This window comes from Bos indicus, chromosome 4 (assembly GCF_029378745.1).
Source record: "Bos indicus isolate NIAB-ARS_2022 breed Sahiwal x Tharparkar chromosome 4, NIAB-ARS_B.indTharparkar_mat_pri_1.0, whole genome shotgun sequence".
Taxonomy (NCBI): domain Eukaryota; kingdom Metazoa; phylum Chordata; class Mammalia; order Artiodactyla; family Bovidae; genus Bos; species Bos indicus.
The window spans coordinates 16,852,913-16,871,741 of record NC_091763.1 but is presented as its reverse complement, the minus strand read 5'-3'; the positions used below and the strand labels follow the sequence as shown (position 1 = coordinate 16,871,741).

The 18,829-nt window shown below is 46.3% G+C and overlaps 1 protein-coding gene across 1 annotated transcript in view; it reads right to left on the bottom strand.

Moving 5' to 3' along the window:
- The window catches only part of NXPH1 (neurexophilin 1), a 366,283-nt gene extending 347,750 nt beyond the window's left edge, over positions 1-18,533 (bottom strand). Inside the window, exons 1-2 of the mRNA XM_070787535.1 lie at positions 17,584-18,533; positions 16,563-16,726 (exon numbers count right to left, since the gene is read on the bottom strand). Of these exons, the coding sequence (XP_070643636.1) occupies positions 16,563-16,616 (54 nt within the window). The 5' untranslated portion in view covers positions 16,617-16,726; positions 17,584-18,533. The remainder of the gene's footprint in view (positions 1-16,562; positions 16,727-17,583) is intronic.
- Between the last annotated feature and the right edge of the window lie 296 nt (positions 18,534-18,829).

Here is an 18,829-nt window from a genome sequence, read left to right as displayed (position 1 = left end):
TCAGGTGGACAAAGTACTGGAGCTTCAGCTTCAGCATGAGTCCCTCCAATGAATATTCAGGATTGATTTCCTTTGGGATTGACTGGTTTGATCTCTTTACCATCCAAGGGACTCTCAAGAGTCTTCTCCAACACCACAGTTCGAAGATATCAATTCTTCAGTACTCAGCTTTCTTTATGGTCCAACTCTCACATCCATACATGACTACTGGAAAAACCATAGCTTTGACTATACAGCTTCAGAATATGTGTGTATAAAATTTTGGTTACCAATTGGATTCTCCAGAATTACCATAATGAAAGGAAAGTGGTCTGAATAGTATTTCAGATATTCTCCTCACAGTAAAAGCACATTATCAACATGATCTTCTTGTTACAGTGAGTCTATTTCTTAGAGTTAACACTGGTAATGTTCAGTCTCTGGACCCTGGACCAAAGCAATTCTCCATGCAGGTACCACCCTGCAGGACCTGTGAATGGCTAATAATCCAGTCCTTTTCTATCTGCTTTTTCCATGACTGTGCAGTACAAATATTTTAAATGTTACCAAATTTTTAAATAAAGAGTATGGGATACAATCCATGGAGCACATTATGGCAGTGAACTCTGTTTACCCAAGTTCATGAAGACCCTGAATGTCCCATAAGAAACAGAGCATAAAAGATGAGAATGATTTTCTTGTCTATTCAACAATTTCCTAATCATAAGCCTTTCATAAAGACTTGTAATCAACCTTTCTCAGCCACTGAAGATTAAGTTGTATATAAGAGGACCATATAATTTATTATCTACACCAAAACACTTTTGAAAGTAGTGAGAAGGTATTTTTGATATAGATAATAGGCATAAAACAAGACTGCCTCAAGCAAATGGGTATATTATCATCTTTGTCTTATGGCCTTGGTCATTGAATATTCATAATGTATCTACTCAGAGAATACTCATGACTAATACACTCTACAATTCAAAAAACAGTTGGAAGTTTTTGAAACAGAGAGATCTCAATTCATTATTCAAAAAGCAAAATAATCTCCCAAAGACAAGAAAACTTGTGATGACATTGGTCTGCTCATCTTACCAAAAATAATTTGTTCAGCTCAAGGTTAGTAAGAAAAAGGAACTCCTACTGCTGCTGATAAAGCCATCTGTGCTTCAGAAACGGCTGACAGGTGCCTCCAGAAGAAGCAATCAAAAGTCATTAACGATCAAAATCATGACAATTAAATACAAGGATCTATCAGAGTCTTATTATCCCCATTGCAATGAAAAGAATTCAAACACCATCTCTCTCAAAAGAGCAGTTACTTTACTTTCTAAGTCCATTGGCTGCACTCTGTTATGAGGGTTCTCAAACCTCATTTCCTGACTGACCTACAAGGAAAGGAACAGCAATAATAATCAGAATAAGCTTGAGCCCTCAAAATTTTTCAAAAGCACATTCTTCTCTCATCGCAGATTTTTCAGCCCGACTGTATTCTGGGAAGACTTGGCATTTTTAAAAGTTCAAAGTTGAAAACCCACATTCTATAAATAAATCTACAATGAAGTGCTAAAAGGTTTATTTCTGATTTCTTATTTCACAAACTAGGAACTAAGTGTAAAAATATTGGGTCGTAAAATGCTTAAAAAGTAGATTACTAGAAACTAATAGAATACATTATTATCTATTGAGCCAATGATAGGTCAAATGGCATTTTGAAATCCTTGCAGAGAATATGAATATGACCTTCATGTATACCATTTACAGAAAGCAATTTTATTTACATTTTTAAATCCACATAAAGGTGAAGGATGATACTGCTGCAAAATGGAACATTTAATTTTTTTGCCCCAAGGCATAACTGAGCTCTCCCAAGGTCAAATGTAGTACAAGACTGAAATGAAGCCACACTCTCTACCCTCATCTCATGCCAAAGGGCTTCCGCTTTGGGCAGGAATATCTTGGATCTACTTTTATTCTTCAGAAATAGAAAAATTCCTAAATTCAGCATAGGCTGAGTAATTCTATAAAATATTTTGTGAGCATTTTTCTATTTTACTTTTAAATCACATATCCAACCCACAGTAAAAATGCCTACGCTAAGCTAGTTAAAGGTTTGGGGCTATCTTGACTATAAGGTATTAAGCTAGACCGATTTTTAAAACTTTCTTAGTTTGCATCAACGTGCAAAGATTTTGCTTATAAAATAATATGGGAAAGAATATAGGTTTGCATCCTCTGTTGTACCTGACCAGCTGTCAGAAAAATAGGACTCTCAAATGCCATAAGAAAAACTAGAGTATGCTACTGTTGCTGCTAAGTCACTTCAGTCGTGTCCGACTCTGTGTGACCCCATAGACGGCAGCCCACCAGGCTCCGCCGTCCCTGGGATTCTCCAGGCAAGAACACTGGAGTGGGTTGCCATTTCCTTCTCCAATGCATGAAAGTGAAAAGTGAAAGTTAAGTCGCTCAGTCGTATCCGACTCTTAGTGATCCCATGGACTGCAGCCTACCAGGCTCCTCCATCCATAGGATTTTACAGGCAAGAGTACTGGAGTGGGGTGCCATTGCCTTCTCAGAAACTAGAGTATATGCCTCATTAATACATGTGGTTGCATGCATGTGTGTGCTAAGTTGCTTCAGTCTTGTCTGACTCTTTGGGACTCCATGGACTATAATCCTCCAAGCTGCCCTATCCATGGGATTCTCCAGGCAAGAGTACTAGAGTGGGTTGCCATGTCCTCCTCCAGCGGATCTTCCCAGCCCAGGGATCAAACCCACATCTCTTGCATTGTCTCCTACACTGCAGGTAGATTCTTTACCACTGAGCCACTGAGGAGACCCAATGATATTAACGGTAACTCATTGATATTAATGGTAGCCAGAGAACTAAATTTTTTTAAAAAGTAATGCAAAAACCGGGCACAGTGTTTGGCTCAGGGTATAAACAAGAAAGGAGATTTTATCTTTTGCAGTCATCTCCACACCTTCCCCACTCTCAAGTCAAATCCAAGACACAAAATACTGTCTCTTTGTAGGAACCCTTCCTGGGTACCCAGAACAATGCCTTGGAAGAAGGCATATGGCAGCCTACAGGAGATATTTTGAGCAGCAGATGGGATGGGTGCTATCTCTCATCCCACTAAACTATTTCATCTAGTACTTCTGGGGGGGTTAATGTGCTACCACATCCAAGAGTGCAGCTAAAATGAACTTCAAAGCAGAAAATCAGCTTGTATCCCCTGTCCAGACGTACTTGGACTTTAAAACCCAGTGGGCTTTACATTTGCATTACCTTGTATGCAAATTTTAAAAGAACGTCAAGTGTTAAAAGTAAATAAAAGCAAATAACGTCCACAAATTAATCAATACTTAAAATTAGATTTTAATAACTGTCCACAGTGCTTGCCACCTAAAATTAAAACATCACAAAATGTAGGCCATTTTCTTTTGTTTTAATCACAATGGTTACTATTCCCATCAAATTCATAAGGCTTACTGGGCAGCCCTGGGCAAACTATACAGCAGTCAACCAGCTACAAGAGGGCAACAAAAGGTGGGCTTGGTCTTAGAGTCGAGATGTGTGTCATCCCTGGAACAGCTGTGCTGGGAGCATGGGAACCTGGTTCAAAAACCTTTCCCTCCTCCTTCTTCCTTTACTATTGATTTGCCACTGCTATGTGCTAGCCACCTTTCGAAGCTCTCTGTAGCACATTATTGAGTTTAATACTCAATAACTACTCTGTGGAGTAGAAGGTATTGTTAGCCTCATTGTACAGATTAGGTAATTAAGATTTGAAAGGTTAAAAAGTTTGCCCAAGGTCATAGAATTAAGAAAATACCTTGTCATTCTCTTTTCTTCTAATGGGGCTTTCCTGATGGCTCAGATGACAAAGAATCTGCCTGTAATACAGGAGACCCAGGTTCACTCCCTGGGTCGGGAAGATTCCCTGGAGAAGAGAATGGCAGCCCACTCCAGTATTCTTGCCTAGAAAACTCCATGGACGGAGGAACCTGGTGGGCTACAGTCCATGGGGTCACAAAGAGTCGGACACCACAGAATGACTAACAGTCTCACTTTTTCACTTTCTCCTAATAAGTGTTTTATCAATACCTTTTCCCTTAAGAATTGAAGTGAGAGATAAGAGAGGGGAAAGAAAGGAAGAAGAGAGATTTGAATTGACTGAACAGGGCCTATTTTCTCTCTCCTGTGGCCAAGTCTTCACTGGACCAGGAAGCCCCCTAGTTTCTCATCATAACTCTTCCGTTCCTGCCATGAATTCAGTGTTGACACTGCATAGGTGCCAGGATATCATCCACCTAGCTTGCAGTAGTGGTCTCTGGGAGCATATCAACCATCTTTGGGTACGTCAATTTTCTGTTAAAACTTCTCATTTTTTTTCAGCATTTGTCTGGGGGGCCAAGGGAGGAAACCATCAATCTGAGAAATATGCAAATCCATCTGGCCACACATTAATTAGAGCTGTTCTAATTGTGAAGGATTTCAGTCAAGAATGCAAGGTAGGATTAAACATCTCAGGCCAAATCATTCACTTTTCATGCTTCCACACTCCAGAGCCTTTCAGCCTGACAGCAGAGCTGCAGATCTGGAAACGGTGCTCAGCTCACATGTGCTGCTGCCAGATCTGCTTTAGTTTGATAATGGCTAGAGATGGTGGCTGCCTTTGGTACAGCTATTCATAACTCTGCCTTATTAAATGCAAAGAAGTTAAGGTTGAAAATATAACACAAGGCACTCATCATTCAATTACATATTTCTTGTGAAAGAGGCAAAAACTCTGCCATGTTCTGCAAATCTCGACATCAATAGCAATTAAGTTTCACATCAAGACCACAGAAATACTACACTAACTACACATGAATAACATCTTTTCATATGCAGTGGTTTGCATCTTTCTCTGCATTTAATTCTGTAGGACAATAAATGATGGTGCCCTGGTACAAAAAACTATTCACAAATTAATTGGAAAAAATATGTGAGTAAAGGCATTTTATATTTCCAATTTCAGATACCATGTAGTCAGTCCTATTACCAACACCATAGCTGCTCCAACAACAAATCACAACTCATCATTCTACAATTCAGTTTTAGAATCAAACCTGGAATTAATTGTGGCATTTTCATTGAAAACTTCTCAAACAAAAAGTATAATGAATCTCATGTAATCCAACACATGCTTTAAAGAGTATTCCATCAAATATTGAGCAGCATTAGTAATGCATGTAGATGACTGGTAAACTAGAGAATAGTTTCTCATTTAGAGGAGATGTTAACACAGTAATCTAGTGGCCATTTTTACAAGGAGAAAAAACAAAGTATGACTATTCTAGAAGTTTACCCAGTAAACTCCGAGTGAAGCGGGGAGAAGGAAGAAGGTTTTGAAAATGTCGCTATGCTTTCATGCTGTGTATAATTAAATTCTCAGTTCCATAAAGTAGGAGGGAAAAAAATGTTTCATTCCCCAAATGAAATGCACAATAAGGAAAAAAATATCCATAGCGGGGCTTATGGCTTGTCTTTGAGATCATAAACCAAGTAACAGATTAAAGAAAAATGTCATCTTTAATATATGTTTGGAGGGCAAAAAGAATGAGGATCTCTCATTTTTCTAAATTTTGTCCACATGAATGAAAAACAAGAAGAGATTTATTTTAATAATTTCACTATATTCAGAAAGTCTATTTTTATAAAGTTTGATGCTAACTTAAAACATACTGCATAGAGCGGTGCAGTATCAGGCACTCGATTCCATTTTCTTATTCAAAAATGCATATAGAATATCTAGTTATACAATGCCAATAAGTATATTGTTGATCATTTTAAACAAAACAAAAAGGCAATGTTGGAGGGTATTGTGTGTGTGTGTGTGTGTGTGTGTGTAACTTCATGGTAACTCATGGATCTCTTTGCAATTTACTAAGTCAATAAATGCATCTTTCCTAAAATTTTGATTATGTACTTTGATGTTGCCTTTGAACCTTATAATCAGTTTCAAAACTGTCCAAGTACATAAAAGAGGAAGCAGCCTTAGGACTAGCACATCAGTGAACAAAGGTGAACAATAAATTTCCACCACATTGTCAAACTCACTCAAAACAAATATTTCACCGAACCATTTACACCTACTGATTGCACACCAAACCTGACTTTATATTCTTCCTATTTTAAATAGATGTGATTTTTTACAAGGGCTTCACAAGTAAGAGCTTGTGAATGTAAAGCAGTCCATTAATTTTATATAAGCTGTTTTATATACCTGTAGGCCTCTAATAGCATTCAGCTACAAGGTTACAAGGATAAGTATCATTTTCCAAAGTTCTGTTGGAGAGGTTGGCATATATATACTTCACTAAAATTCCAGCTATCCTGCCAATAGCTCTTCCTCACCCAAGCTGTGTTCATTCTACAGCTGAAAATACTGACATAAACAGAACAACAGTGTAATATCAGGTACTAGATCCCTAACAAAGAAATGGTACTGTCAGACTCAAGTTGGAATTTCAAGTCCAACGACTTACAAAAAGAAAAGAATTGCCCCATTATAATTTTCTACGGGCTCCTTCAAAGAGTAGATGTACAGACGTATGCCCAGTCTTGTTCTTACATGTGTAAGTGTATTTAACCTGTACATAGCAAAGGCTCTTCCAAGCCAGGACCTTTTCACAAGACTTTCTATCATAATCTTCCTGGAAATAACTTATCTTAGAGAAAGAAATCTGTGCCTCCTTCCTCTTAGCCTAAGACTGACGGTTTTCTGTTGATGTACAGCATGATGTCTCTATGCTGGCTCTGGAAGGCCCTATTAATCTGTTTGTAAATGTGCAGTGTTATGGGTCAGAGGCAGCAAGAAGCCGAAAAATGCAGGGCCTTGTAGCTGTGTCCAGCTAGCTGCTCAGCTCCCCACATCATGCTACAACTTTGCCATGTTTAGCCTAGTATGTATTTCCAGCGAGTGGTTAGCCTGGCGGTTTTTTTCCACTAAGTTAGTACAAGCTAATAAAGGTGTTTTTCACTTGATTGGGATCTCTCCTTAAATAGGCATGACTATGGGATAGGGTCTGGTTTCATAAAGACAGTCTTTTACCAGACTTGAGAAAAGTAAATTAAAGGGATATTTCTGTTAATATCAAAGCAGGCTTATTACCTCAATATAAGCACTTCCTTAATTTTCCTTTCTCAGCAGGCTATATAAATATAAATAAAAAGGTCCTCCACTGGATTTATGTTACATACATCTCACAGAGTTTAATTATAAAGCCTCTGAAAATGAAGATGGTGGGGAAAAGATGCCAATAAATCATATAGTCCTGGTATTGTGTTGGCTGGCTGTCTCTGCCCGCAAGGAAACAAAGACACTGAGTAGTCACAATATACCATGAGAAGCTGGGCTCTGAAGAAAAGAAAATCCCAGAGGAGAAGGATATTATTATTATTCAGTGACTGGAAGGAAGTCTACAATTTTAAATTTTGTTCTTATCAAAGTTCTTATAAATGTCATTATAATTATCATAGTTTTACTGCAATTAAGGAGGTGGAGTTAGAGGTTTATTTTTAGGGCCACTCCCTATCTTCTCTGCAGCACTGATGTGCTAAAATAAGGGAAGGGCAGTCAGATGAAGACCAAGCACTCAAACACAGACACACACACACACACACACACACACACACACCTCACTTTAAAGAACAGTGAAGACACTTGTACAGAAATACAAGTTTTATCCCAGCAAGGGCCTACCAGAAATGTCAGACAACTCCTGAGAGTGAGAAAGGCTGTGCCATGGAGTGAGGGCTCCACAAAGGAAGAGCAATGGGGAAACGCTAGGCAATCTACTAGGCAGGACCCTCAACAGTTCAGCGACTTCAGTGAGCGCACGTGGGGCCCACTCCCACTCCTGGAAAACTGCACCTCGCTGGCCTGCAGGCAAAAGGCCAGCATCTCACCTGGAGCAAGAAGAGGCCGTTCTCACTGGGCCCTCGAGAATACCCTGGAGGCGTTATGCTTAAACCTTCTCTTCCCTTTCTATTCAATTTCCGACCTCTCTTCGCCTCCAGATTCGTTCTCCTCTCACAGGCTTCCATTTTTTTCCAAGCTGGCTTCTCACACGGGTTGATGGAGCACTACCTGCCAGACCGCTGCTCCTTTAATACTGCGGGGATTTGCAGAATCGGCGTCCAGAAAGGATTGACTCTGACGCAAGGGGCGAGAGCACAGGACGGAACTTCCCCGCCAACCTTCGCCTTTGACACAGAGAACCCCTAGCGCCAAGGCTCGGTACTCTCCGGCTTACTTCTGGACCGAATCAACGTGTGACGCCGCCGAGGAGGAACTGCGCGCACTTTAAGTGACCGCGGTGTCTGGCTTTGGAGCGCTGTGGAAGGCCCCGGGGGAGTGTGCAACAGCAAGGGGGCGAAGGGAGGGGAAGAAGAAGAAGAGGGACGACGGCTGTGTATCCGTGTTTGAGGAGCTAGGGTTGGTGGGATGTTTGTTTGTTTTGCTAAATAAATAAGGAGAAATTACCCCTCTCCCCATCCTGGATCTAATGATGATAGATTCCACGCTGCTTCAGGCCCCACGCCGGGGAGCCTAACCACGGAAAATAATGAGGCTACATCCCCATTCGTCTGCATTAAAGGCGAGCCAGGCACTTTCGATAGCAAATATATCGATTCCCTTGCTCGGGCCGTGGTTTCTCCTGCTCTCCGTGAATAATTACTGCTCCTCTGGAAACTCATAATAATTAGGACCCCTCGCCCCACCCCAACCCGCGCTGCTTTTTAAAGGCGCACATCCTGGAGGGGGACTTGGGGGCCTCAGCCGTGCTCCCCGCAGGTGGGAGATAGAGCGGGAATCACTTTTCCCCTCTTGGTTTTACTCTTTCGAGACAGTTGATTCCCCTCCTCCTACCTCAGTTTCCTTGTCTGTCAAAAGAGGCTTTTACATTGTTAAAGACACTTAGAGCTCTACCTCACTGGATTCGCGTTTCTGTTTGGGAGGGGTAGATTTAACAAACTGTGAGGGAAGAGGGGCAGGAGAGGAGAAAGTGGAGGAAAAGAAGGATTCATCTCCTTGGGGACAAATTCTGTGGCAAACACGTGACGCCGCAACCAGGGAGGGGGCGGGAGAAGGGGTGCTAATGAGAAGACCGCAAGAAACCTCGGGGACCTAGCGATCGGAGCTTCAGTTCACTTCAGTTCAGTTCAGCTTAGTGCTCCCCAAAGACTGGGAGGGGGGGCGGGTCGTTAAGGTCGCGACTGGGCGGTAGCAAGGAGTCCGCGGGAAGCGCCACTCTGCTTGCAGGGGCCGAGCCTGCGAGGCGGCTGCGAGCCAGGCCAGGCTGCTGGCCCCCGGCGGGGCGGAGCCTGTGGCGCTGTCCGCGGTCCTGAAGAATCGCTCTGCGGGCCGCGCTTGCCCAGCCGCAGGCCGCCAGCCACCGCCCCATTCGCTCTCTGCTCTGCGGCCTCCCTCCGGAGAATTGCTGCAGTTCTGCCTGCTACCCCAGGAGCACCAAAGCTCAACAGCGTCGACGAAGAGCTCCCCAGATGCCACGCTTTGGTGTGAGGGCTTGGGGTCCAGATACGAGAGGGCTGCACCTGCGTTTTCATAAACCCTTTGGGACTGCTGGAGGTCACCTGAAGCTAAAAGCAAACAACAGAGCTCACAGCTATGAAGGCGGGGATTCCAACTGGGCAACTTCCCCGGCGTGAACACTCCGAGGCTTCGGTCGGAAGACTGAGTTTCCGAGACGAGGGTACGAAGCCTACGTCGAAGAAAGTTTCTCGCTTCTAACTGTAGAAAACTACTTGAAATGGCCTTGAAAATTAATAGGTGGGAAGGGGGTCTGAGACGTAGGGCGGAATTTGTCAGGAGGATGCCCGCTCCCTCCGGTGGGGCGAAGGCGCCCAGCCTCTCTTTGCGCCCCTCGAGCCGCTGATTCGGATCCTTCCTGTCAGAATCCATTACGGTGGCGGGGATGATGGGGGCGACCTGGCCAGAGTCAGGTTCCGCAGGGACAAGCCGAGCCCCCAGGAGCCAGTTTCTAAGGAAACACTAGGTTTTTATAAGCAGCGATTTGTCTTATTGTAGGAGATAGAAATGGTACAAGAAAAGCCTCACTGTTTCCCATTCTCATGCAGATGAGGCGGTGAGCTGAGGCTGCGGCCTGCCTATCCCTCTCCCCATCGTATTTCCGGCTTGCTCAAGTAAAAAGCTCTCATTAATTTAAAGGAAGTAGGAACCAGAGAAGGCGTTTCGCTATCCGCGGCGGGAGAGGCACTTGGTGCACTCTGGCTGTTCCCGAGACCCTACAGCAGGCACACACCAACGCCCCCACTCCGGGTGCCGCCTTGCCTTCCAATACCCCGAGCCCCCGACCAGACGCCAAGGATCTTTCTATGACAAAGGGATCCCGAGAAAGGGAAGTCTCTCCACTCCACCCCCACCCACCCCCTGCCAGCCCCCACCTCGGTAGTAAACAAAATATACTAGGGAAAACTGTTTACAGAGGAAGTAATTAGGTTTTCAGCCCGCAGCTGAATCGCGGCGAGCTCATTAGAAGTTTAAACAACAGCCAGCAACCCGCGAGGGTAAGACAGCAAACTTGGAAAATGCGCACACGCGCTCCTGGGCGCGCCGAGGAGCTTGAAGAAGCCGCCGGTATATATCATCTCAATAAAAAGCCACTCTTGGAAAGCTTGCATAGTAATTGAGACGGGCGCTCTTTCCTGATCTGGGTTGGCATTTTCTCATCTTGAGCTGACAGAGCCAACTCAGGAAATTGCCAGTAATATTCATCTGGGGAGCACTTTCATTAAACGTAATTCATTCGACTTTCACAATAAATTGAGTGACATCCTTACAGCGGAACCTTTTTATCCTTGATTAAGTGCTTGCCAAGCTTTGGTTCCCACTTTATTGTCACATTCCTTCAAGCGGAGTCGTCAACATGCCAATCGGCAGCAGAAAAATGCGCGCGCGCTGTGTTTACCAAGCTCCGGGAGGGGTTAGTGCTGACTTAGAGAAAAAGCTGGTCGCAAGCTTAAGCAGCGGATAAATCAAGATCGCAACTTCCTGCTAACAGTCGGCAGGACTGGCTAGAAGAATGTAGTGGGAGGCGAGGGAGCAGACCCGACTAGCCATCCAGCGGCTCCTGGAAGTCTCTGACTGGACGGCCTGACTCGCCTACCTCTCCCTATTAATTTAAATGGAGAGGACTCGATAAGGTCTTGGAATGAGATCTGAAGCTCTTAAAGCACAGAGTTGCTTTAAGGGAACTTTCCTGAATCGAATCAGACCTAGACATTGTCTTAAAAAAAAAAATCTGAAAGAAGGTACACTTCCTAACTAGTCACTTGAGAGCAGGCAAACTTTCACAGCTTCCATCAGCTTTCTTTATGGCCAGAAGAGTGCAAGGAAGAGGATTCCCTTTTGATGTTAAGGATTCCCTTAATATCACCACCAGGACAGTCAAACTCACTGAAAGCTGTTCAGACCCTGGAATCCCAAACAAGGCTGACAAATACCTGGGTATTTCAGAACTAAGTGAAACCAAGAAGGCATCCCTCTGCCAATGCCTGGCCCCTTCTCCCCCACCCCTTATAAAAACCAAAGAAGCCCAGAAAATTGCTTATTTGAAAAGGCAATATCCAAATGCTTTCATCACTCAAATGCCCTCTTGAAAATATTGTCGCTGGTGGTTATTACCGGAACAATACTGTCAATTTCTGTAGTCTACAGGAAATCTTCCCTCAGATAGAAAAGTAAGACAGTGGGCACCAATCTCAAAAAAAAAAAAAAAAAATCAACCAATTTCCCTGCCACCTGATATATTTTTCACCCAGACAACACTTTCATTAAGGAGGAAATAGCCGTCAACAATTTGAAGCCAAATGGAAATCAACTTCACACAAAGAGGAGCCACGAACTTAATGGCTTTCTGGGAAAATATTGCTGAGGAAGTCGGAGCAATTCTAGTTCTCTCCTTCTAATACTGAAAGCGGTTTTCCCAAAGCTGTTACTGGAAGGCCCCAGACCACTCTCATCCTCCTGGAAGTGAGCAGAAGTGCGACCAGCCAAGCGCTTTCCACACACCCAGGGAGCTGTTTTGCTGATCAGTGGAGAGTTGAATATTTCAGGGAAATACCTGGAATAGTAACACCTTCTCCTCTTACAGAGCCCTGGGACAGGTCTTGAGACAAGAATTCTCATTTTGTGCTGCTGGGGTATAGGCTCCTTCACAAAGTTAGGTTTAATCCTGTATAGGGAAGGTTCAGCTAGGGCAGAAGAGTGAGGAAATTCAATGGAACTGGGTAACTTACAGTACTGCCTCCAAGAACTGGCCTTAACAGAGAACACTGAACAGCCGCTGTTAGTGGTTAATGGGCTTCTCTTTTCAGGAATAAGCTGAAATTAATTAAAATGCTCAGTGGGCAGCTGGCTTAATTTTCAAAGGATGGGAGATATATATATCTAGTCCAAAGGATAAGCATTGGTGGTCCCTTTCCTGCTAATTGTCCCTTAGTTTCCACATTTCTTAACAGCCTTCTTCATAAAGAGTGGAATTCACCCAAACAGTCTGGCTTCTAACAGTGTAGAGGTAGCATTCCATAAACATATTAACCACACTTTAACCTCTGTTAAACAACTGGCATGGAATTCATATTTTAAAGATACCCTAAATTCGAGGGAATAGACGAATCAGAATGTTTTTTTAAGCACAAGTTTTAGAAAGAACTTTCCATTTTTTGCCCTTCTTGATTAAAAAAAAAACAACTAGATCATTAGCAAATTTATATCCTAGAAGAAATGGTGGAAAGTACATTGGGAGGACAAGGGAACTCTTCTTAGAATAGGCTATGAATATTTGACTTGATCACAGTAACATCATTCAACCTCTGGTCAGAATCTAGGGATTCAGTTTCTGAGTAAATTTTTTGTTAACATGCCCTGGGACTGCTCATTAGACTTACTTCTTGACTCTGAAAATTGTCAAAGGTGACCCCCAAGCAGGACCCCTCTGACTTTTGCTGGGAGGTCCCTCTCTGTGTGCCCATACCTGTCCTTCAGCTCACAACTCAGTGTAGGACCCACCCCCATTCTTCACAGTCAGAAACCACATTTCCCTAGATTATTCAGTATGTGCTTCAACTCTGTTAAAATGCTATTGTCTGTTACCCCATTATATCATAATGAAAATATTCTGGAATCAGTCCAGAACTGACAGGAGAATAAAGATTACAGGACTTTTTTATTTTTAACAAGTATTGTTACACTATAGGTTCCTCTCCTGCTGACTTCAGATTTTTAAATCTGCAATTCAATAACATTCAGTAAACAGAAGACTTCCTTGCCTCAATTTAAAAAAAAAAAAAAAGATTTCCCACTTCCCTGCATTTATGGCTGGAGTTAACCCTGTGGTGACTTTTGAGTATCTTAGCTAGTATGCTTCAGAAGGTAACTCTGCAGATACATTTCTAATTAACTTCTCATTGCAGTAGTACTAAAATAAGCTTCTAGTTTGAAACAGGACAGACTGATCTCTCAAAACACAAAAAGACTCAAAATATTCAACCTAGAACAGGCATTCAAAGAACCCTGGGCCAAGAAACATACTCTGAGAACATTCACCTAAATATAAGCAGGGAACCATGGCTTAAATACAGAACACTGAGCTGCTGGTTAGAGAACTGTTTTTCATTTTCAATAAACCTCCCCAAATTTGGGAGTATTTAAGGCATATCTCTCTATATAAGCAGACGCCTAAATATTGTTGTACAGGAGATACCTAAACAAATCCTACTACTCAAACATAATGTGTGATTATTTCTTGGGAAATATAACTGGGTTTCGAGGGTCTTAAAGAGAAAGGTGCACTGTAATATCAGCTATGAGACAAGGTACAAACAGTGCCCCTGTCACTGAACTTGTGTGAGTCCATAAAGACACACAAAAAATTATTCATTAAACTCCTCCCTGGATTGTGTCAATTCAAGGGGAAAAATAAAATCATGTTTATGCCACCCCTGACTTTTTGGAGAGTAACTTGAAGCATTTCCCGACAACCTGAAGGCATCTATTGCAGTTTCTTACAGAGGTCTGGGCTGTTGTGGGATGTGACTACCAACAAATGATAAATTCAGTTACTGTACCTGCTATTTAATAAAATAGATGGAGAGAGAAGCTTTGACCACTTCTTGGTCCACCTTATTGCCCTAGAGGTTTAATCAAGGGTTTCCACTTATTTACTTGCCTAAAGCCATCCTGTTCTAACTGCCCAATTCACCCTTCTAAATTCATTTTCATGGGGAAAATCAGCTTCTTGCTCCTCTAGGAAAACAGCTCTGGATTTTACCGACAAATAACCATGGGACTACAATCCCTGGAAACACTGCCTTGGGTCACAGCCACCAGCCTTTTGTTTTTCGTGGTGTGTCTGATTTCTAATCCCCGAAACACAAAACAACTTTAGATCCAAGAGAAAAAGAATGGACTTCTAAATCGCCTTCTCTATTTTATTGGTCACATTTTGTATGGTTTTGAGTGAAACTGGAAAAATCGTCTCCTTTCTCTGTGTTGCCAAAAGGCATTCAGGTAATGAAGTCTGTAACTAAACGGTAATTGAATCAGCATAATTTGCACACTGAATGGTTTTCAAATGCTCCCAGTTTACAATTAAAGGAGAATTAATGCGCTTGTTGTTGAGAACGCAGAGCATTAGAATAAATCCAGCACTGTTGTTGCAATGAGTGGAAAACGGTTTAACTGCCAACAAACACATTTAAAATTTAACACAACGTATTGATTTCACTTCTGCTTTTGATAGATTATTTTCCAGACTATCGAAATACTTGCTCCAAGCAATAAACTGCACCACAGCCGCGAGCTTTTGCCGTGCGTTCGTGAGCACATTTCAAGGACGGAGGAACAGTCCGGAGGTTCAGGTCTTGCGTAAAGGTATGCAGAGAGAGGGGCAGGAGGGTTTCCGTGGTAGAGGGAATCCTTCATATTCCCCCTCGGTCGCTTTCACTTTGCGGTCCCTCCCCTTTCTTTCAATAAGCAATTCCTGGGTTTCCTTAGGCCAGACTTTCTGCCCTGCATCTCTAAGCTCTCAATGTCATAGGGTTTACTGGACACAGGTGGGGGCAAGGTGGATTGAAGATGAGAAATGGGAAGGACACTTTTTGCATTCTGTCTGCGTTCCAGCCGGGGAAGTCACAGACTTCGGTGACGGAGTCAGAAAGGCCGTTCTTTAGGATTGGCTGCCCCAGCTTTCACCTGTTTACCCCAAGGTGTCCTGTAGGCGAGGACACTGACGCACAGCGCCCTCTGGCGTCCGCAGCTGCCATGGTCAGGCGATAAAGGTGCAAAGACATACACTGAAGGTTCTTGGATTCAAGCTGAAACACCCTCACATTCATATTCACACACGTATACTTACACACTCATTAGCATACAGCGAGTTCACACGACTAGCAGCCCTGAAGTCACAGGCACTAAGACAACGGCTGGGAAACGCTCTCTATTGCAGGGATAGCAACCCTTTTACACCCAGGATTGTGGATTCTGAAGCCCTTGGGATTAAGGAATGGCAATACTCACTCCATTCACTACCAACCCATCGGGCCTCCCCAGTGCTTCTTGCCCCCAGGCAGAACACACAGAGCCCTCCGTGTGCTCCTGCGGCCCGGAGGTGGGTTATGGAGTTCCGTGCTCTGAGCACACAACTTCACCAGCAGGATAAGATTGTCCCTGGCCCTCCCTGAAGCCAGACCCAAGAAACTGCGCTCTGGGTCTTGGCTCCAGGCGGTGCCCACAGCTACCAAACTACCCATCCACAACCACCACGGCAGAGTGCTTCCCTTTAAGCCCCCACCCCATGACAATCCCAGTTCCAACAGTGTGCCAAGTCCAGAGCCCAGAAAACTCGGCTCTGGGAGGACTAGGCAGTATTTGCTCCCTGGTGACATGGTCTGCCAGTCCCTAGTAAGGGGCTCAGCACTGGAACTGGGGTACTAGTGGAAAGGAGAGACTGGGAGGAGAAGGAGAGGGAGCCTTTATATGTTTGCTGGAGCATCTCGGACCTAACTCTATCCGAAGGCTTGTGGTCTTCCTATCTGACAGCTATACTTGCCCCGTCTGAACCCCGCAAGCCCAACAAAGTTGCCCGCACTTCTTTACGTGCCACATCTCCAAGCTGCGGGTTAGGCGGATGGATTTACCTTCAAAGCCTCTGGATGAACTACGGAGAGTTCCCTGTCTTCCACCCCTTCTCTTTGCCATCTCTCCCCATAAAGCATCCCGTCCAGCTATCTCCTCGGTTTCTGGGTGTCTAGGGCGCCCTGGACGCGGTTTAGAATCAGGCACAGGAGAGGGTGTATCGGGGCAGGAAACCCCAGAAAATCCCACAGGGATCCGGAGACCAGCTTGCCAAAGTTGTCCCAACACCGTCGCTAGGAACGCCGCTCCCGCTGAACTGACGGTCTCACCCTCCTCCCGCGCGCCCCCAGTTGCCTGGCCTCGCGACCAGGGTGGGATCGAGGGGGCGCGGGATTGGCAGCGACTTACCAAGTAGACGGTGGGCTGCAGGAGGAGAAGCACGTACCAGCACGCAGCCTGCATCCTCCCGCGTCTCAAACTTCCTCGGCGGTGCCTTCGCTGAGTCTTTGTTCCTTCACAAACATAGATCCACCTGACATCCACTTTACAGAGCCAGGAGCGCTCTCAGCAGCCTAGATACAAATGAAATTAGACATCCCATGACCACGCGGGCAAGGTTAGGCTTGGCGACCAAGCAGGGAAAGGGGGTCGTGGCGCGAGGGGTGGACCAAAAAACCCGGAGGTGGGGGAGGCAGGAGAAATGCAAAAGCGAGTAAATCCAGCGCCTGAAACCCGAGAGCGCGCCGTCGTCCGCAGGCAGGCGGGCAGGAGGGTTGGAGGTGGAGGGGTTCCTTGCGCCCTGCGCTCCTCGGGTGCGAGTTCCCGGGCGGTGGAGCCGGGAGGTGACGGGGCACACAGAGCCGCGTGCAGGCTGGTTCAGAGCCCAAGCCTCTCTGTCAGCGAGACCTGCCCGCGTTTGATGGCCGGGCGGCTCGGACTAAAGGCGGCGGCTGGTTCTTCGCCAGCCCTGGCAGTGCTCACACACATCCACACCAGCAGAGAGAGAAGGAGAGAGAAAGAGAGAGGGAGAGCGAGCGAGCGAGACTGAGCGAGGGGGGCGTGGGGAGAAGACGGGGTAGGTAGAGCTGACCAGGATTAGGTGCTGGGTATCTCCGCGCGTTTGGTGCGGCGGGGGTGGGAAAAGGGAATGCAATTTTGCATACAGGAAAGCCAGGCTCAGTTTACCCATTCTAGCGCCGGGTACACACAGAGATAAAACGCGCATACACACGTACTACTTTTTCCGAGGCAAGGGGCACAGCCAGTTGCTAACTTCTAGAGCGGAAGCCTGCCCGGGTCTGTAAGGGTCACCGCCAGGCGCACTCCGTCTCCCAACCAGTGGCTCTCCTCGCCGCCCCTTCGTGCTGCCCCACCACCCCACCCCGAGATATCCCCCATATCTGTGACTGTGAAAGCGAAGGGTACGTACCGCACAGGACTGGGGGCGAATACAGCGAGCAGGGACCGCTCTGGGAAGGCTCCATGGAGGAGCTAGCTACTCGGGCCTGGCGTCTCCGGCGCCCCGGACATGCCCTCCCTGGCGCTTCATCTCCATGCTCGGGCGCGGACGGGTCCCGCTGCCTCGTCCCCTCGGCGGAGTCGGCGTCCCAGTGCCCGGGTCGCGCTCAGGATTGGTTCCGCGGGAGCCTAGGCTTGGCACAGTTGGATTCACGGTGCAGGAAACTTAAGAGGCGAGAGAGGGAGGGGGAAGTAGAGGAGGAAAGAGAGGAAGCGAGAAAGGGAGGGAGAAAGAGAGGGAGGGTGCGAAGCGAATGCGCCGGGCTCCGGCAGGCACCGGAGGGAGGACGGGACTGCCCGCGCTGGCTCTGGGACGAGCAGTCCAAGGAGCCCTGCTTCCCGAGGCTGCCGAAGGATGGTAGAAGTGACTTCAAGGGAAGAGGCTGGGCAAGTCCTCAGGACTTGAACTTGAGAGATAAGACGCTGGCCTTTCGGAAGAAAAAAAAAAAAATGCCACACAGCAGGCGCAAGCAGTTGGAGTTTCTGAGGAAGGGGTGGGGCGGCCAAAGCCTGTAGGATCCCGGGTCATCCGCGGCTGCACCTCTCCCCGCGACACGGAGAAGCCCGAAAGCCACTCCGGAGCGGAGTCGCGGGCTCTGGCCGCGGTCCTGCCTGACCGCTGGGGGACGCTCTGGAGCGCGCGGGGCTTCTTGGCGCCGGTGCCCCGGTGCTTTCTCCGCAGGTTCGCCGCTCGGCTCGCCTACCTTCCTGACTCAGGCAATGACCTCGGCACGTGGGTGAACGACTCCTCGGAGACCAACTAGGACCCCGTGCACACAGATCCCGCTCCCAGGCTCTGGGCGGGCCGGGCCCGCTGGGAGAAGTGGCTCTCACGGTGTCTCTGGCGGCCGCAGTGCCCCCTTCCCCCTGGGGGGCTTGAGGAGGGCTGCGACTGCCGGAGGAGTGGCGGGAAGCGTCGTGGGGCGGTGCGGAGGGCGGGGATGGGCGCAGGAGGGTGCAGCTCTGCCCGGCCCACCCTGAGCGCCTAAGCGGGGCACCGCGGACCTGTAGCTGGGAGCCCCGGGGCCCGGGCGCTGCAGACCGCCAGCCATTCAGCGCGCCACCGCCGAGAGGACTGGGCGACCTTGCGCTCCACTCCTCGTCGCGGGCTGGGCAAGCGAGAGGAAGGGGTGGGGGGTGGTCTGTGAGGGGAGGTG